The 14,232-nt window shown below is 38.2% G+C and overlaps 3 protein-coding genes across 5 annotated transcripts; 1 reads left to right on the forward strand and 2 right to left on the reverse strand.

The window, feature by feature from the left end:
- Positions 1-2,390: 2,390 nt before the first annotated feature.
- Positions 2,391-5,176, forward strand: LOC113776689. Of its 2 annotated transcripts, XM_027321742.1 has the most exons (3): positions 2,391-3,234; positions 4,061-4,632; positions 4,752-4,844. In XM_027321742.1, the coding sequence occupies exons 1-3, from the start codon at positions 2,447-2,449 to the stop codon at positions 4,757-4,759; spliced, it is 1,368 nt and encodes a 455-aa protein (XP_027177543.1). In that variant the 5' UTR covers positions 2,391-2,446; the 3' UTR covers positions 4,760-4,844. The 2 variants fall into 2 exon arrangements, with proteins under 2 accessions (XP_027177543.1, XP_027177542.1); XM_027321741.1 differs by having other exon boundaries at positions 4,061-5,176.
- Positions 5,177-6,272: 1,096 nt separating this feature from the next.
- LOC113778550 (protein PLASTID MOVEMENT IMPAIRED 2-like) lies at positions 6,273-8,883 on the reverse strand. Of its 2 annotated transcripts, XM_027323988.1 has the most exons (3): positions 8,682-8,883; positions 8,457-8,590; positions 6,273-8,317 (listed from the first exon to the last, which is right to left on the reverse strand). In XM_027323988.1, exons 2-3 carry the CDS (start codon positions 8,577-8,579, stop codon positions 6,524-6,526), a joined length of 1,917 nt encoding a protein of 638 aa, XP_027179789.1. In that variant the 5' UTR covers positions 8,580-8,590; positions 8,682-8,883; the 3' UTR covers positions 6,273-6,523. The 2 variants fall into 2 exon arrangements, with proteins under 2 accessions (XP_027179789.1, XP_027179791.1); XM_027323990.1 differs by lacking the exon at positions 8,682-8,883 and having other exon boundaries at positions 8,403-8,478.
- A 932-nt stretch (positions 8,884-9,815) lies between these two features.
- On the reverse strand, positions 9,816-11,257 carry LOC113778873. Its single transcript, XM_027324396.1, has 3 exons — positions 10,670-11,257; positions 10,291-10,479; positions 9,816-10,065 (listed from the first exon to the last, which is right to left on the reverse strand). Exons 1-3 carry the CDS (start codon positions 10,925-10,927, stop codon positions 9,835-9,837), a joined length of 678 nt encoding a protein of 225 aa, XP_027180197.1. The 5' UTR covers positions 10,928-11,257; the 3' UTR covers positions 9,816-9,834.
- Positions 11,258-14,232: the final 2,975 nt, after the last annotated feature.

Here is a 14,232-nt window from a genome sequence, read left to right on the forward strand (position 1 = left end):
TTATAACGTTTTTATCGGAGATATAGATTCTTTTTAAAATTGAAAAGAAAGCATTATCTTGATTTTTTTAAAGGTTGTGAACCAGTTATGTGGTAGAACTACCACAGTTCGGTTGCGATTTTGGCCTATTTGTTTTTAGGTTATTGTCAAAATTTTTTAAATTTGATACCTAGAAAAAAAAAGCTACAAAAAATTTAGATTACATTAAAGGTTATCAAAAAATTTTACCAGTTTGACGTTTGATCAACATAGAGGTTTGGTGTAATATTAATAGTTCTTCAGATTTTATGATGAAATATAAAGAGAAATGAATAAACAGGAAAAAGGGAAAAAAATATAAAAATCCATCTTTTATATAAGCATGGCAAACAAGAGAATTTTATTAGAATGTCGATGTTAGTAGTATCATTTAAAATCGGCAAAGGATGCACATGTAATTTAAAAAAACCTAAAAAAAAAAATACCTTATGAGAGGTTTCTGAAATTATCCTTTAAAAGTATAAGAAACCTGATGAATGGAATTCTACACTATCTGTAGTGCACTTACCAGGAATTTAGGAATCTTGTGTTGCACTGCTTGTAAATGTCCATGTCATTGCAATGAAAAACTAGCGCATATGATAACTTTTTCATTGGATTAGTGGAAAATCACATATCATTGAAACATTATTATTATTCACGCTAATATAATATTTGACTGTGGAAATTACCAAGGATGCACCGCATTTGGAGATCTTGTACTTTTTTTTTTTTTTTTTTTTCCGTTTTTTTTTTTTGGTTTAGTCCAAAACTTAACAAAAATTGGGTCGACAAATGTCAGGCCATTCAATTGTCCAAGAATTTGAGGCGCAAATAGCTACAAAGGTCATAGAATGGGGCCAGGAGTAGAGAATTTTCCAGTTTTCCTCATTGCAATATCGTACGACTAACCGTTACTGGTGAGGTGTCAATGAGAGAGTGGTCAATGGAAGCTTGCTAGATTTCCCCTGAATATTCATCTTCCCGAGATTACACGTCAAACCATGTCACCATGAGGATGACTACCTGCTCTACGAGCTGTGGCTGTACCTTTCTTTCTTTCATTCTTTATTTATTTTTATTTTTTGACCTTACTGAGTGGGTTTGCTTTGGTAAAGCCTAAAGGCTGCGAGCTGTATCCTTTCCTGGTATGTAATCATCCGTGGTTGTTAATCTTTGTTTAATTACTGGTCATCTGTGGATAATCTCTTTTTAATTACTCAGGGAAGAAAATGCCCTATTACATCATCATACACTCGCATCTTCCATTATTCAATCCCTCTCGAGATAGACATTTTGATCTATTCTAACCCCATAACTTGTTACCCTTCCGGATCATTTAAGTGGTCGTTCCATTTGAAAACTACATCTGACTAAAGATGCCATCGCGCGTAGGTGATTGGCGTTCAACTTAGAAGAGATGGGCACATGACACGAAAGTTTTCATTATTCATGTGCATGTTACTTCAAATCTTCTTATTTCATATGTTTTCTTGTTGACTGACTTTCCTCGGTTTTCTCTCATGCTGTGTGCAAATGTCAAGTCAAAACTCAAGATGCCCTTGCTTATTCAGATGAAAGCCGTCTAGCTTAAATAATATTTGGAACAATGAATATGTTTGGATAGTAAATTATTTGAAATAATTTTTTGAAACAATACGTTAAAAGAACATATGGGAACTTTAGACTCCATTTTTTTAGATAAGCATGTAATTGTAATATGTTTGAAAGAACGCCTCCTTTTTAAAAAAAAAAGTGAACCTCATAATTTCGTATAATTTGAAAAGAATGGCCAATAAAGGGAACAAATTGCACAAGTCATTATTGCTTTTTCACCACTTCCACAAAGAGTATGCTACAAATAAGGTCAAGGATTTTTATGCTCTGTGATTCCACTTAATACAAGCATAGTAAGATAGAAGAATTTTTTGATATAAGAATCATACCGATTCACTAATTCACGGAGATAGCCCACGTCATAAATGCAACAATACTAATCTACCATGACAGCTTCTTCCGCAAGTGTTTGAACAATAAGGAAAAACCTCTTTTGATAATAACTTTAAATGAGAAAGAGACTAATTTTCATAGAGAAAACATTAGAAATTACTTTTTAAAAAAATTAGAAACCCGATTTAATTTTTTTACTTCTTAAAAAAAAACGATTTGCAAAAAAAAAAGAAAAGAAAGAAACAAAAAATTGCGAAAATCACGGGATTATAATACTGTGTTGATTATTTATATGTAAATTACGACATTTCACTAACCTGCGACCATAAGATTAAGGTCTTACCATAATTAACTGTCATTACAAGAAATCCCAAACCCCCTATAAAACCTTCTCCATCACTCCGCTCGAAACTCCCCGGCCATCAAACCGCCCCAAACGCTCCCACGCAAAGCCCAAAGGTCTCCACCGAACCAACCGATGGACCCACCACCTCCGCCACCGTCATCTACCGCCACAGACTCTCTCCCCACCACCCCACCCAAAATCCGACTTATGTGCAGCTATGGTGGCCACATAGTTCCCCGTCCACAAAACAAGTCCCTCTTTTACGCCGGCGGAGAAACCCGAATAGTCGCTCTGGACCGCCGCACGGTCTGCTCATCCATTTCCGCCCTCACCACCCACCTCTCCCGGACCCTCTTCGGCAACCGCCCGTTTCATCTGAAGTACCAGCTCCCAAACGAGGACCTCGATTCACTCATCTCCGTCACCACTGATGACGACCTCCAGAATATGCTGGAAGAGCACGACCGCATCTCCGCCGTTACGTCCCCTACACCATCCCGCGTCAGATTATTTATCTTCCCCATAAAGCCAGAGTCTCTGGGTTCAGCGCTTCTTGATCCGAAAGCTGACTCGTGGTTTTCTGATGCTCTGAATAACACGGGGATTGTTCAGAGGGGTCAGTCTGTTGATGCTGCTGGATTGGGTCAGGGACTAATGGGTTTGGATATTTTGGGTAGATCGGATTGTAATGCGGCCTTGGAGAATCCAGCTGAAAGCATGAGTAATAATGGTGCTGAGGCTAAGGAAATCAGTGGGGCTGTGCCGGAATCGTTGGTATTAGAGACTAGCTCGTCCTTTGGGTCAACTAGTTCTTCAATTTCAATGTCAAATGCGCCGGCTGTTGGGATCCATTGTGAGGACGGGAGCGTCAGTTTGTTCGAGAGGAAGCTCAGAGTACCATCCTCAGCCTCAATTGAAAGGTAATAGTGTGTTTCCGTTCGTGTGTTTTTTTTTTTCTTTTTTTATTTCAAAATTCTTTTGTGGACCTGATACTTAAGAATCCAAAATAAGGAAAAGTTAAATGAGTTAGCTTTTGCTTTCTATGTGATCTTCAATTTTAATTTCCGAGTAACTGATGATAGGAAAAATAGGTGCATACTGAAGTTTTTTTGACGACTTAGAATTTGATGAGGAGATTTGGGTAAGGCTCGAGTTTTATTCAAAGTAAATGATGCGCATCCTTGAAATATTGAAGAGCAATTGTTGATCTGTTTTGATATTTTTTAGCATACTGATTGATTCCAAAATTGCCCACGAGGACTACATTAGAGGTAAAAAGATCTGAATGTTGCTTGGGTACCTGGTATTGTATTCAGAGAAAAGGAGATAGTGATCTTGATTTTTAAGAGAATGTCAGCCAGACCACTGGTAGCGAATCATGGCATCTCTAGAATGTCTTGTGGATTTTTATGTTTCAGTTGTACCAAAACATTTAATTATTGCGTCAGAATGGCAATCAGGCTTCCTACTGTTTATTGGAGCAAGAGGCAAATAAGTCCTCAGAAAATGTAAATGATTTGCTGCTAAATTTATTTGTACTCTGTTATCAAGAACTTTAACAAGTTGAAAGTTCCAAGAAGGGAAAAACTTGAAGCCAAGGTATTGTTTCTCTACTTGATTTTGCCAACAACCTTTCCCTGGTGTACTCAGTTAAGCTAGTCGCCAAGTGCAAATATTTTATGTGCACTGCATTGTTCGTATCTCATATCGGATTATAATCATGGAAATGTTACTGAATTTTGCCAGTGATACTAGTGTTGGAAGTGCTGGTATCCAACCAAAAGCGGGGATACACCAAGAGCCATATGTTCAAGTTGCTTCGGGAGTGTCCTCATACTCAGTAGAAACAGAAAATTATCCTCCTGACCCTCAATCTGTGATCCAAATGCAGAAAAATGTTCAGCTGGCTGGTTACCAATTATCTCAGCAATCAGAAGGGAAGCACCACCAGTATGAAGTCCAGTACGTTCAAGGAGATATGCGCTACATGCCTCAGTATCAAGCTGGCCCATCACCACTTCAGTCTTACTATCCATTATATCAAATGCCTATGCTCCAGCAGCTGCATAGTTCTTATGCAGTAAACCAACCCTATCCAATTTACCTGGTGCCTCTGAGGCCAAATCAGAATTATGGGGTGTCGGTGGAGAATACAAATGTTGCCTCAAGTCGGCCACCATTACATCCACAAGCTGTCATGATCCCTCCAGTGACTTATAAAGAGGCCACAACTGGTCAACCAGTGCCTGAATCAGCTTTAAAGTTTTATCAGACTGTTCCGCAAGCCACACCTGCAGTCAGTGCACCTACTACACAAGGTAAGCAGCAATTTATGGAGCTTCCTGAGCTGCAGCATCCTTCGCAAACAGTTGTCAGCGCTCCAGTGGCAACCTCTAATTATGCTAACGAATTTGATGATGATGTTGCATACACTCAGATATATAAAACGCAGCCATCAGGTTCTGCCTTGCCGTTGCCATACCAAACGTTGATGAAGGGAGTAAATTTGATGACGTCAGAGTCATCATCAACACAGGAAAACATGGGCATCAAGCATCAGACGCCGTCACATCCTCAATGAGGCTCTCGTCTTAGAACAGGAAAATTTTGATAGGGGGTAAATTTTCATATCAGGTATAGTCTTTCATTGTGATTGGTTTTGGGGTTAGAATAAACCGTATTTTGTGTCATTTGTTGATTGTTTATTTATTTATTTTCCGCAGACTGCTTTTTTTTTTTTTGGGTGGCTGTATTATCTGTTAATGGATTTCAAGTTATGAGTGTGGGAAAATCTGTAAAAACTAGAGTTTTTTTCTTGCCAATTGCGATCTGAAACTAGAGTTTTTTTCTTGCATCTATTTTAGATGCATACATTAGTCTCTTTTTCACTAGCTTTACTATGGCTTTTCATAGCTTCTTTTTGGTGATGCTAATGGCAATGTTGGACTCATCCCAGTCACATTCAGAATAATCTGTTCTCGCTACTCTATTATTACCAATACCAAAATATCTTTGATACCGGCCTTGAAGGAGTAGGCGTCGGAGCTCCGTCAGCTATTTCATTCTTGTTATTTACTTCGGTCTTCACATCTATTTTTAATCATTTAAAAATGAACGTCTTAGCTAACTGTCCCATTTGAAGGAAAAGTAGATTATTGCTGTAACACGTTATGGACATCAAAATGCTTATCCTTGGCAAAGTTCGAAGTCTCTGCAACTTGCGGGTTGATCAGGATATTGTTCTCTACTACTCTCTTTTTAGTGAAAGCAGCCAATATGTTTTACCAGAAAGATTTTTGTTGCAATTGGAATGGTGAATTTACACAATCGACTTGTACTTTCTCGGGTACGGTGGAAATGAACGCAAAAAATTGCCAACATACTGTTGGTCGTTGGAATTCTCAGATTCCAGGGGCTAGGTTCCTCTGACTTTTAAGAAGCAACTGACTAAGAATCTCAAGCGCAATAGTAGCAGGTCAACCCGTCGAGCGAGGGACTGTCCTGTTCCCTCTTCAAACTAGTAGCATTTTGTGGAGCTTTACAAGAAAACGAGTTTACAGGCTCTTTAGCCGCTATCTTTTACCAATTTCGAAGTTTGTATCATTTGGTAATATTATATAATGGTGCTTGTTTTTGATGGGATCTCAAGTTCATATTCGAAAAATTTGGTGGATATACGTACGCATTCTAAAAGATAATGCTGGCTGGGAATTCGAATTGCTCATGCCACAGTATGGTTTCCTCGATGATTTTCAGACACTTACTTCCCCTTAATACGTCAAGATTAAGAACGTGTTATTGGGCTAAATACTTCTCCCACGGTTAACCAAAGCAAGCAACCTGATAAAGTGCTGCTTCTTTTCTGAATTTCAATAGCTTTTGGTTCTCTGGTTCTTAATGAGATAATAATGCCATCAAGATTTAGATACTATCTTCTATAAAATTGCTTAATAGATTCTTAGGACCATTCTCAAATATCTCACATAAACTCGCAAGCACAGTTACTAAAAACTTTTCTTAGCATGATTTCCTGATACATGTACAGCAAGTTTACTGGTTTAGCAGGTTAATAAGTACTAAACCTGGAAGAAATGCGTCTGACTGGGGTGAGACTTAGCCCCTAGCAGTTATGCAACAGAAAATCTTATTTGATGTATCTACTTGCCAGAAGGGGATTTACTAGTAGTGTTTAGGCTGTATGATAACCTCTCAATGGGCTTCTATGCCTTTATTAGTGCTCTTGCCACTGAAGAACTTGGCTAGATTTGGCATAACCTTTTTTCTCCTCCTGACTGCAAAAGAAGCCGACCTTGGTGTACTCCGAGGAGCCGGAGATGCTGCTTTTCGCAGCTTAGCTCGTCTCATCGGCGTCGTTCTTCCGCTTCTGTTTGTTAATTTTGCTGGCAATCCAGCCTGAGGCCGTGGCGTTTCCGGAGCAATGATCTTTTCATATTTTTGCTTCCAACTTTTGAATTCACTCTCAACTTTTAGCTTTTCATGAAGTGATTCCTGTGTGTTGTCAGCCTCCTGGTCTTCCTCCACCTTTAGCTCTCTAATCTCTTTTTTAGTTTTCTCAAGTTTGATCAGGATTTCTCTTTCACTGGCTTTTAGAGCTTCAATCCAGGCCTGGGCAGCTGCAACCTTTTTATCTGCAATTTCTTCAGCTCCAGCCGCACGATTTCTTAGGTATTCGTATTCAAAACTAGAGATCATTATGACTGGGCTGCGCTGTGAAACTGAAGCTCTTCTTCTCACTGTGTTGTCAATAAGCGTTTTTAGTTTCCCCAGAGCCGCAGCTTCTGATGACTTGGCAGATTTGAGCTCTTCGATTGCAGCTTGTAACCTTTCCTCTGCCAAGTCTATCTCTGATTCAGTCTTCTCAATCTCTGCCTTGATGTTTCCGGTTTCTTCATCTATAAGTGACCTTTCTTTTTTGGCTGCCTCTGCTTCTGTCTTCATTTGCTCAAGAGCACGAGATAAATTTGACACAATTTCTTTAGCCTTTTCTTCAGCTGCTGATGCAGCTTCCAATTTGGCTTTTCCTCGCAGGAGCTTTGCATTCAGGTTTTGTACTGTTAAGTCTGTCTTCTCTTCCCTTTTCTTCGATCGCGCTGCTTCTTCTTTGACATTTTTTAGTTCGGTCCTTACTATATCCATGGAAGCCATAAATTTAAAACCTTCTTCCCTGACAGAAGCTAATTCTTTCTTAGTTTCCTCCAATTCTTTTGTGATAGATTTCAGCAGTTCTGGAGTACTTGATACATGCCCATCCTGAGAACTACACTCCGAATTTCTCATGGTCTCTTTACCTCGGTTTACTGTGCCCATTTTTTTGACTTGCTTTAGTTCACTCTCTAGCATTTTGACATCTGAAGTAGTAATGGCCAGTTTCCTCTCAATCTCTTTTGCAGCATCAATTTCTTGAGTCATCTCTTCGATTTTCTTCCTTGTTTCCTCCATTGCAGCGGAGTGTCTTTCAGCTTCTTTTTTTCCCTCGGATTCAATAGCTCCATGTTCCTTGAGGGCCTCCATCCGAGCCAACTCCACAAGCACTTGTTCTTCATTTGTTTCCTCAATCTCCCTCTTCAGCGCATCCACTGTGCTTGAATAAGATCCCAATTTCGAATTGGAAGCTTCTGTTTCTTTCTCTGCCTTTCTTTTTTCTTCCAAGAGAGAAGCCATCTCCTCCTTGAGCTTTTTCAATTCTTGCTTTACATCTTTCAATTCTGCCATTAGTTGTGGGTACCGATGATTTTCCATGTTCCTCCCCCAACCTCCTTCAACCTTTTTAGTCTTCGTTAACTTCTCTAGGTATTGAATCTGTTCTTTTGCTCTGGAATTTGATCCTTCAATCCTTGAAGTTAGATCCTTTACAGTGTGGTTTGCGACTAAAAGTTCGGATTCTGCTTGTGGTTCTGCCGGCTTTCGATTGCTTCTGCTCCCATTATACTTGATAGTCTCGCCCATTGCAAACTTGGGCTCCCTTGTTAATGGAGATGGTTTCTGAATACATTTCAAAATGTTTCAGTACAGCTAAAAAGCAGAAACAAATTAATCTAGCTGCAATTCTTAGAATTACAATTTAAACCTGAAAAATGATGTTCAAGTATTACTGCTGGCAAGTATCTCATATCTATGGTACCTCTGAGTAGATTTGTGGCGGTTTCTTCAAAGAATGATGGTTTTCAAGCATTCTTTCCCCATACACGGTTGCAGCTGCTTTAACTGGTCTACTACTCCTGTGGTAAACATCACCCGCATTCATCTTTCCTTATCCTGCATAAGCAAAGCAAAGACTGCATAAAACAAGGGATATAATTAACTTATGAAAAGATTCAGAAGGGAGACACCAGAGTAGGAATATAACCAGAATCCTTGGAGGATCAGAATCCAGGCATCCAAGTTAGAAAGGATTGCTTGCTGTGTCCGTTGTCGGCAGCTGGTGCAAGTGACAGGAGCACCAAGAAAAATGGCTATGAAATAATGAAAATTCTGAGGGAGAGGATAAGTGCAGCGAGGCACGGCTGAGAGAGTTAGTTGTTGGCTTGCACGTAGCCTTGGTGGTAAAGCTGTAACAAAGCCAGTTCAGTGAATGAGATAAATCAGCAGAGAGGAGAGAAATCCTATGATTGGCTACCATTGGAAGCATCGCCAGCCATCTAAATTGTCCAATCTCTGGACCCCAACGATACCAATTTTCTGGTCACTTAAGTTTCAACTTCACATCTTATTTTTTTTTTTTGTACATCATTCAAGTTAACCCTCGTTTCTTGTTCTATTCTGAGGTCTTAAAAATGCCTACTTTTGGTTCTTTTGTTGCCGATATATATTGTCTTAAGCTTGCTTGTCAAGTTGCAATGACTTTTAAGTAGTTGGATTTAGCGTACGCATGTTTTCGTATTGCTGAAGGCTTCTATCTATGCCCTTTTCCTATGGGCAAACTTTTTGTTGCAAAACAGTAGTAGAAATTTCATGTGTAGTTGGATAGTAGTAATTTACACGGGATTAGCTTAAATTTGAGACTTCATTGTTTTGAAGCCTCCACTTCAATTTGCACCTAGATTAATATACATATGACAAGTTGAGAATGCTCCAGTAATTGGCTTTATAGTTCTACTAGTTTTTTGCCCTGACGCTGTGCGTCAGGTAGCTGGGATTTCTTAATTTACTATAATGGGTATTAGTCTGGAAAATTGGAGTGTGAGTGGAGTAATTAATTTACTTCAATAGGATTTGTTAGATATAGTGTTTTTGTATGTGCATGGGGAATGGACATATCGATGAATAGATTTAATGAGAATTTTAATTATGATTTAAAGGTTTTAATACAAACAAAAAGAATGTTAAAATGATGGAGTCACCTGAGAAGTGGCATCGCAAGAATTTTAATACGAGTGTTAATTATTTTCCAGTTTTACAATTTTTGTCGTAAGGCGTAGGAGCACAGGATAAAAAGATATATTTATAAAGGAAATAGATAAACTGTCACCTGATAAAATGATAGATGTAGTAGAACATTTCTAAACAAGAACGGCCAAAATGAGAGGAAATTGTTTTGCATGACAATATGGACAACTTGGAACATCGGGCAATACAGCAGGTTCTGTAGCTATTGTAGTTAATGGATCAGTCGCAGCTCGTTTTCTAGACCGACGTTGCCTACGCAATGATGGTTCACCAGCATCTAAATTTGTTGATGGAATCTCGTTAGCACCATCAGCAATAGACGCAGATACATTTTGTTCATTTTCCTGCAAACCAGCCAAAGCATACTTAAGGACCATGAATTCAGTGTGGCTAAATCAGTCAATCTGAATTGTAATAGACAAAAACTAATATCTCACCCACTGGTTAGTCTAGCCATAGTACATGCCTAGATAAAACCACCGGTAATATAAGTAGTCTAACATTTATTGCAAGGGGTCTAAACAACAATCTTATTGCATGAAAGATGCTCAAAATAAGCACAAACATACGGTTGGAAATTGCTCTGCATCACTGAGCAATACTGCAGGCTCTGTAATTATTGTGGTCAATGGATTAGTCACAGAGCGTCTTGTACGCCGACGTCGCCTATGCAAAGATGATTCACCAGCATCTGAATTAGTCGTTGGAACCTCGCTAGCACCATTACCAGCAGACCTAGATATATCTCCTTGATTTTCCTTTAAAACAACCAAAGCATAGTTAAAGATTGTGAGTTTAGTATGCTTAACTAAGTCAATCTCGTTTGTCTTACCAAAGTACATGCTTAGGCTTAACCACTGTTAACATAAATAATTTAACATTTATTCCAAAAGATTTAAACAACAATTTATATTGCATGAGACATGCTCAAAATAAGCACAGACATACAGCTCGAAAGTGCTCTGCATTGTTCTCTGCAAATGACAATACTGAGCCCGAACCTAATGAAGATTCAACGACACCCATATTTGGCTGATTCACAGCATTTCGGTCATGTATATTAAAAGCTGTGACAGCTAATGTACACACTCCTAATGGCGCATCATTCTTTGTCCCACGCCGAGCAGCAGCACGTTGCTCGCGGCTCCTTCGATTTTTCTCAGCACGAGCCTCTTCCAAACTTCCATATACTCTATTTCGACCCATTCTCAAAGCATATTATACACAGCTGAAGCGGAAACCAAACAACGCCTAAAATGAACTATACAAAGAACCACAGCAACAAAAAAAAATTTCCAGCGAAGCCAATCAAACAGTGAAGTACTTCAAAACCAAAAGAAACTTTCTCAAGTTATTTCCGAAGCTACCAAAAAAAACCAAAAAGAAGAGTGAAAGCTAAAAAAAAAGATCCTGCTGACCGCATAAATTGTTCAAGTTATTTCCGAAGCTGCGAAAGAAAACTAAGAAAAAAAATCAGAGCCAAAAAGAGATTGAGCTCACGGCCTAAGTTTGCTGAACAGTAAAGCACTTCAAAACCAAAAGAAACTTTCTCAAGTTATATTTGCTGAACAGCTGAGAACACAAGCAAGAAAACAATGAGAGCAAATTGGTGACCGAGAACGAGCAAAAGAGAATAAGAGCCATGCGGACCCACAAACCGCTTCGGACAGCAACGACCAACCACGCGTGTAAATTAAAAGAGAGCCACCTGGACATAAGTGGGAATGTACAACGAAACCACTGCCACCCATCATCAAAGGACGAAAAGGCCCCTCAAAGCCAGACAAATCACGGCATAACCGGCTCATCTGCACTGTTCACAAGGCGTTGGACGCTTTATATATGTAAGATATCTTGAATTGTACTTGGTCACTAGTTATGTAACTCCAAACTGAAGACAAGAATCTGCAATTGTCAGAGGCTCAAACTTGGAGGGCGACAAAAAGTTGTGTTCTTTTCTTTTCTTTTTATTCCCCCTCTTTTTGGGCGCACACACAAAAATTTGAGGAGTTAGGCAAAAGAAGGCGATAGTCAAATCCAACGTTTATCCTTGCAATTGATTCAGGTGATTAAAGTAATCAAATATTAAATTAAGCGAAAAATCAGGTTATTCCAACTTCAGGAATAGCAGCAAACTCCGTCAAGAAACTTACAAAAAAAGTTAAAAAATTATATAATTTGGCATTCATGAGTTAATATAGAAAATGATATTAACAAACCTTCATCATCTTAATCTTTATTGCATTTTAAATCAATAGCGAATAGTTATTGATATAATAGAGGAATGTCTGAGTATCATTTACCGTCAATAATAAGTGAATATAAACTAGTGAAAGATACATCTTACTTTAATTAGTCTTAAACTCTAAAAATCTACTTCGTTTGTATCTCAATGATAAGTTGAATTGTCAAACAGACCCTAAGTGGATTGAATAGACTGAGGGGTTATTGGTGAATATATAGAGGGACAATTTTGTCTTTTAGAATATTTGATAGTTTTTTGTGTCATTTCATTAATTAAAAAGGAAGGAAGAGTACTTGAAATTTTTTTTGAGTGCAAATATCATTTCAGTCAATTTATTGCAATGACTACACATGGTGAGGTGTCACTTAAACTACAAAAAAAAAAAAAAAATTTTAGTTAGAGACAAAAAAATATACTAATCCAACATGTTTCTCACTAGTTATTTTATTGCAATGACCGTGTCTGCCTTAATATATTGTGAGGTGTTTTCAAGCTTCAACGTGTTATCAATTAACCGTGTTTGCCTTACGGTGTCAAAGATTATTTATTTATTTATTTATTCATATTCACCTAATTAATGTTTTTTATTGAGTTTTATGATTTTAAAAATTATTTTAAATTTCAAAGCTGTCAAGGGTCTAACAGGGCTGCAAACGAATCGAACCGCTCGGTCAAAATTCGATTCGAGCTCGAGTTGGCTAAATCGAAATAAAAAATATTAAACTCGTTAACTCGTGAACCAGCTGACGAGCACAAGTATATATATATATATATATTAAATTTTAATAGTAAAATTACTTATATATTTCTAATATTTTATTATTTATTAAAAATATTATTTTATTTTTTTTAAAAAAATAAAATAATTATTTTTTTTAATTTTTCGAGCTCAAGTTCAAAAATAAAATAATTATTTTTTTTAATTTTTTCGAGCTCAAGTTCAAGCTTGATCTTGACTCGAATTTGAGTCGGGCTTCGAGCTTTGCAACTCGTCGAATTCGAATTCAAATTCGAGCTCGAATTTAATAAAATTAAATCAAGGCTTGACTCAATTGGACCAAAATTTAATTTGACTCAACTCGTTTGCAACTCTCTATAAGGGCTTTTGCGCTTTCTTGGCAGATTGGGCCCCAAGATGCAGACAGGCCTTTTTTGAATCACGTAGTCCGAATGCAAATTGGGTCTTTTGGGCCTCGTACATTTTGTGGATAACACTGGTACCTTCCGTCGGTAAATTTCTACTATTTGCACGGTGTGTTAAAAAGGTTATCTTGTACGTTGTAAATACTCCATAAAAGATTAAAAGGGTGCCTCTGAACTGGATAAGAGTTTATTTGGATGATTTATTTGAGATATTTACTGTAGCACTTTTTGTGATGTGATGTATGTGAGATAAAAAGGTGATTGGGATTTGTGAAAACAAATTAAACAAACCAAATTTGGCTTGTCCAAACAAACAATGGACCAATTTCATAATTAGTGGACCAATTTCATAATTAGTGGACCTGAAATAAAACAGCTATTTGTTTCGCAAATTTTCATTTATTCCCTTTTTGATGAACTACACAGTAGTATTTTGCAGGTGTAAAATCAAATAAACTACAATAGAATTATACCACCGCTTATTTTTACTAGCCAAACAAAAAAAAAAAGAAATTTCTCTTCCCCCCCTCATACCTTAGTTAAGAAACACACACACACCGGATATAAACTAAACCCACGACCCAACCCAAAAGGCATATGCTGACCTATGGGTTGAGCCGAGGAGCTTATATCCAACACACACACACCTCTCTCTATCGATGTGGGAGGGAGAACAACGGAGGGAAAGGGGACGGGGATGGCTTAGAGCCTTAAGGAAGAACCCACACCACACACCTACACACCTCGCCTTGATTTTGTTTCCTCTCATACCTTAGTTAAGAAACACACACACACCGGATATAAACTAAACCCATGACCCAACCCAAAAGGCATATGCTAACTTATGGGTTGAGCCGAGGAGCTTATATCCAACACACACACCTCTCTCTATCGATGTGGGAGGGAGAACAACGGAGGGAAAGGGGACGGGGATGGCTTAGAGCCTTAAGGAAGAACCCACACCACACATCTACACACCTCGCCTTGATTTTGTTTCCTCTCATACCTTAGTTAAGAAACACACACACACCGGATATAAACTAAACCTACGACTCAACCCAAAAGGCATATGCTGACTTATGGGTTGACCCAACCCAAAAGAAATTTCTCTTCCCTGATATAG

The sequence above is a fragment of the Coffea eugenioides genome, chromosome 7 (assembly GCF_003713205.1).
Source record: "Coffea eugenioides isolate CCC68of chromosome 7, Ceug_1.0, whole genome shotgun sequence".
Classification (NCBI taxonomy): domain Eukaryota; kingdom Viridiplantae; phylum Streptophyta; class Magnoliopsida; order Gentianales; family Rubiaceae; genus Coffea; species Coffea eugenioides.

What these genes read in the sequence shown, in the direction of transcription:
- LOC113776689 (XM_027321741.1), top strand. Translation starts at nt 2,447, where the DNA reads ATGGACCCACCACCTCCGCCACCGTCATCTACCGCCACAGACTCTCTC. An exon ending in TCCTCAGCCTCAATTGAAAG is followed by an intron (nt 3,235 to 4,060) that starts GTAATAGTGTGT and finishes GAATTTTGCCAG; the next exon opens with TGATACTAGTGTTGGAAGTG.
- LOC113778550 (XM_027323988.1), bottom strand. Translation starts at nt 8,579, where the DNA reads ATGAATGCGGGTGATGTTTACCACAGGAGTAGTAGACCAGTTAAAGCA. An exon ending in CGCCACAAATCTACTCAGAG is followed by an intron (nt 8,318 to 8,456) that starts GTACCATAGATA and finishes AAATGTATTCAG; the next exon opens with AAACCATCTCCATTAACAAG.
- LOC113778873 (XM_027324396.1), bottom strand. Translation starts at nt 10,927, where the DNA reads ATGGGTCGAAATAGAGTATATGGAAGTTTGGAAGAGGCTCGTGCTGAG. An exon ending in ATGCAGAGCACTTTCGAGCT is followed by an intron (nt 10,480 to 10,669) that starts GTATGTCTGTGC and finishes GTTGTTTTAAAG; the next exon opens with GAAAATCAAGGAGATATATC. An exon ending in ATGCAGAGCAATTTCCAACC is followed by an intron (nt 10,066 to 10,290) that starts GTATGTTTGTGC and finishes GCTGGTTTGCAG; the next exon opens with GAAAATGAACAAAATGTATC.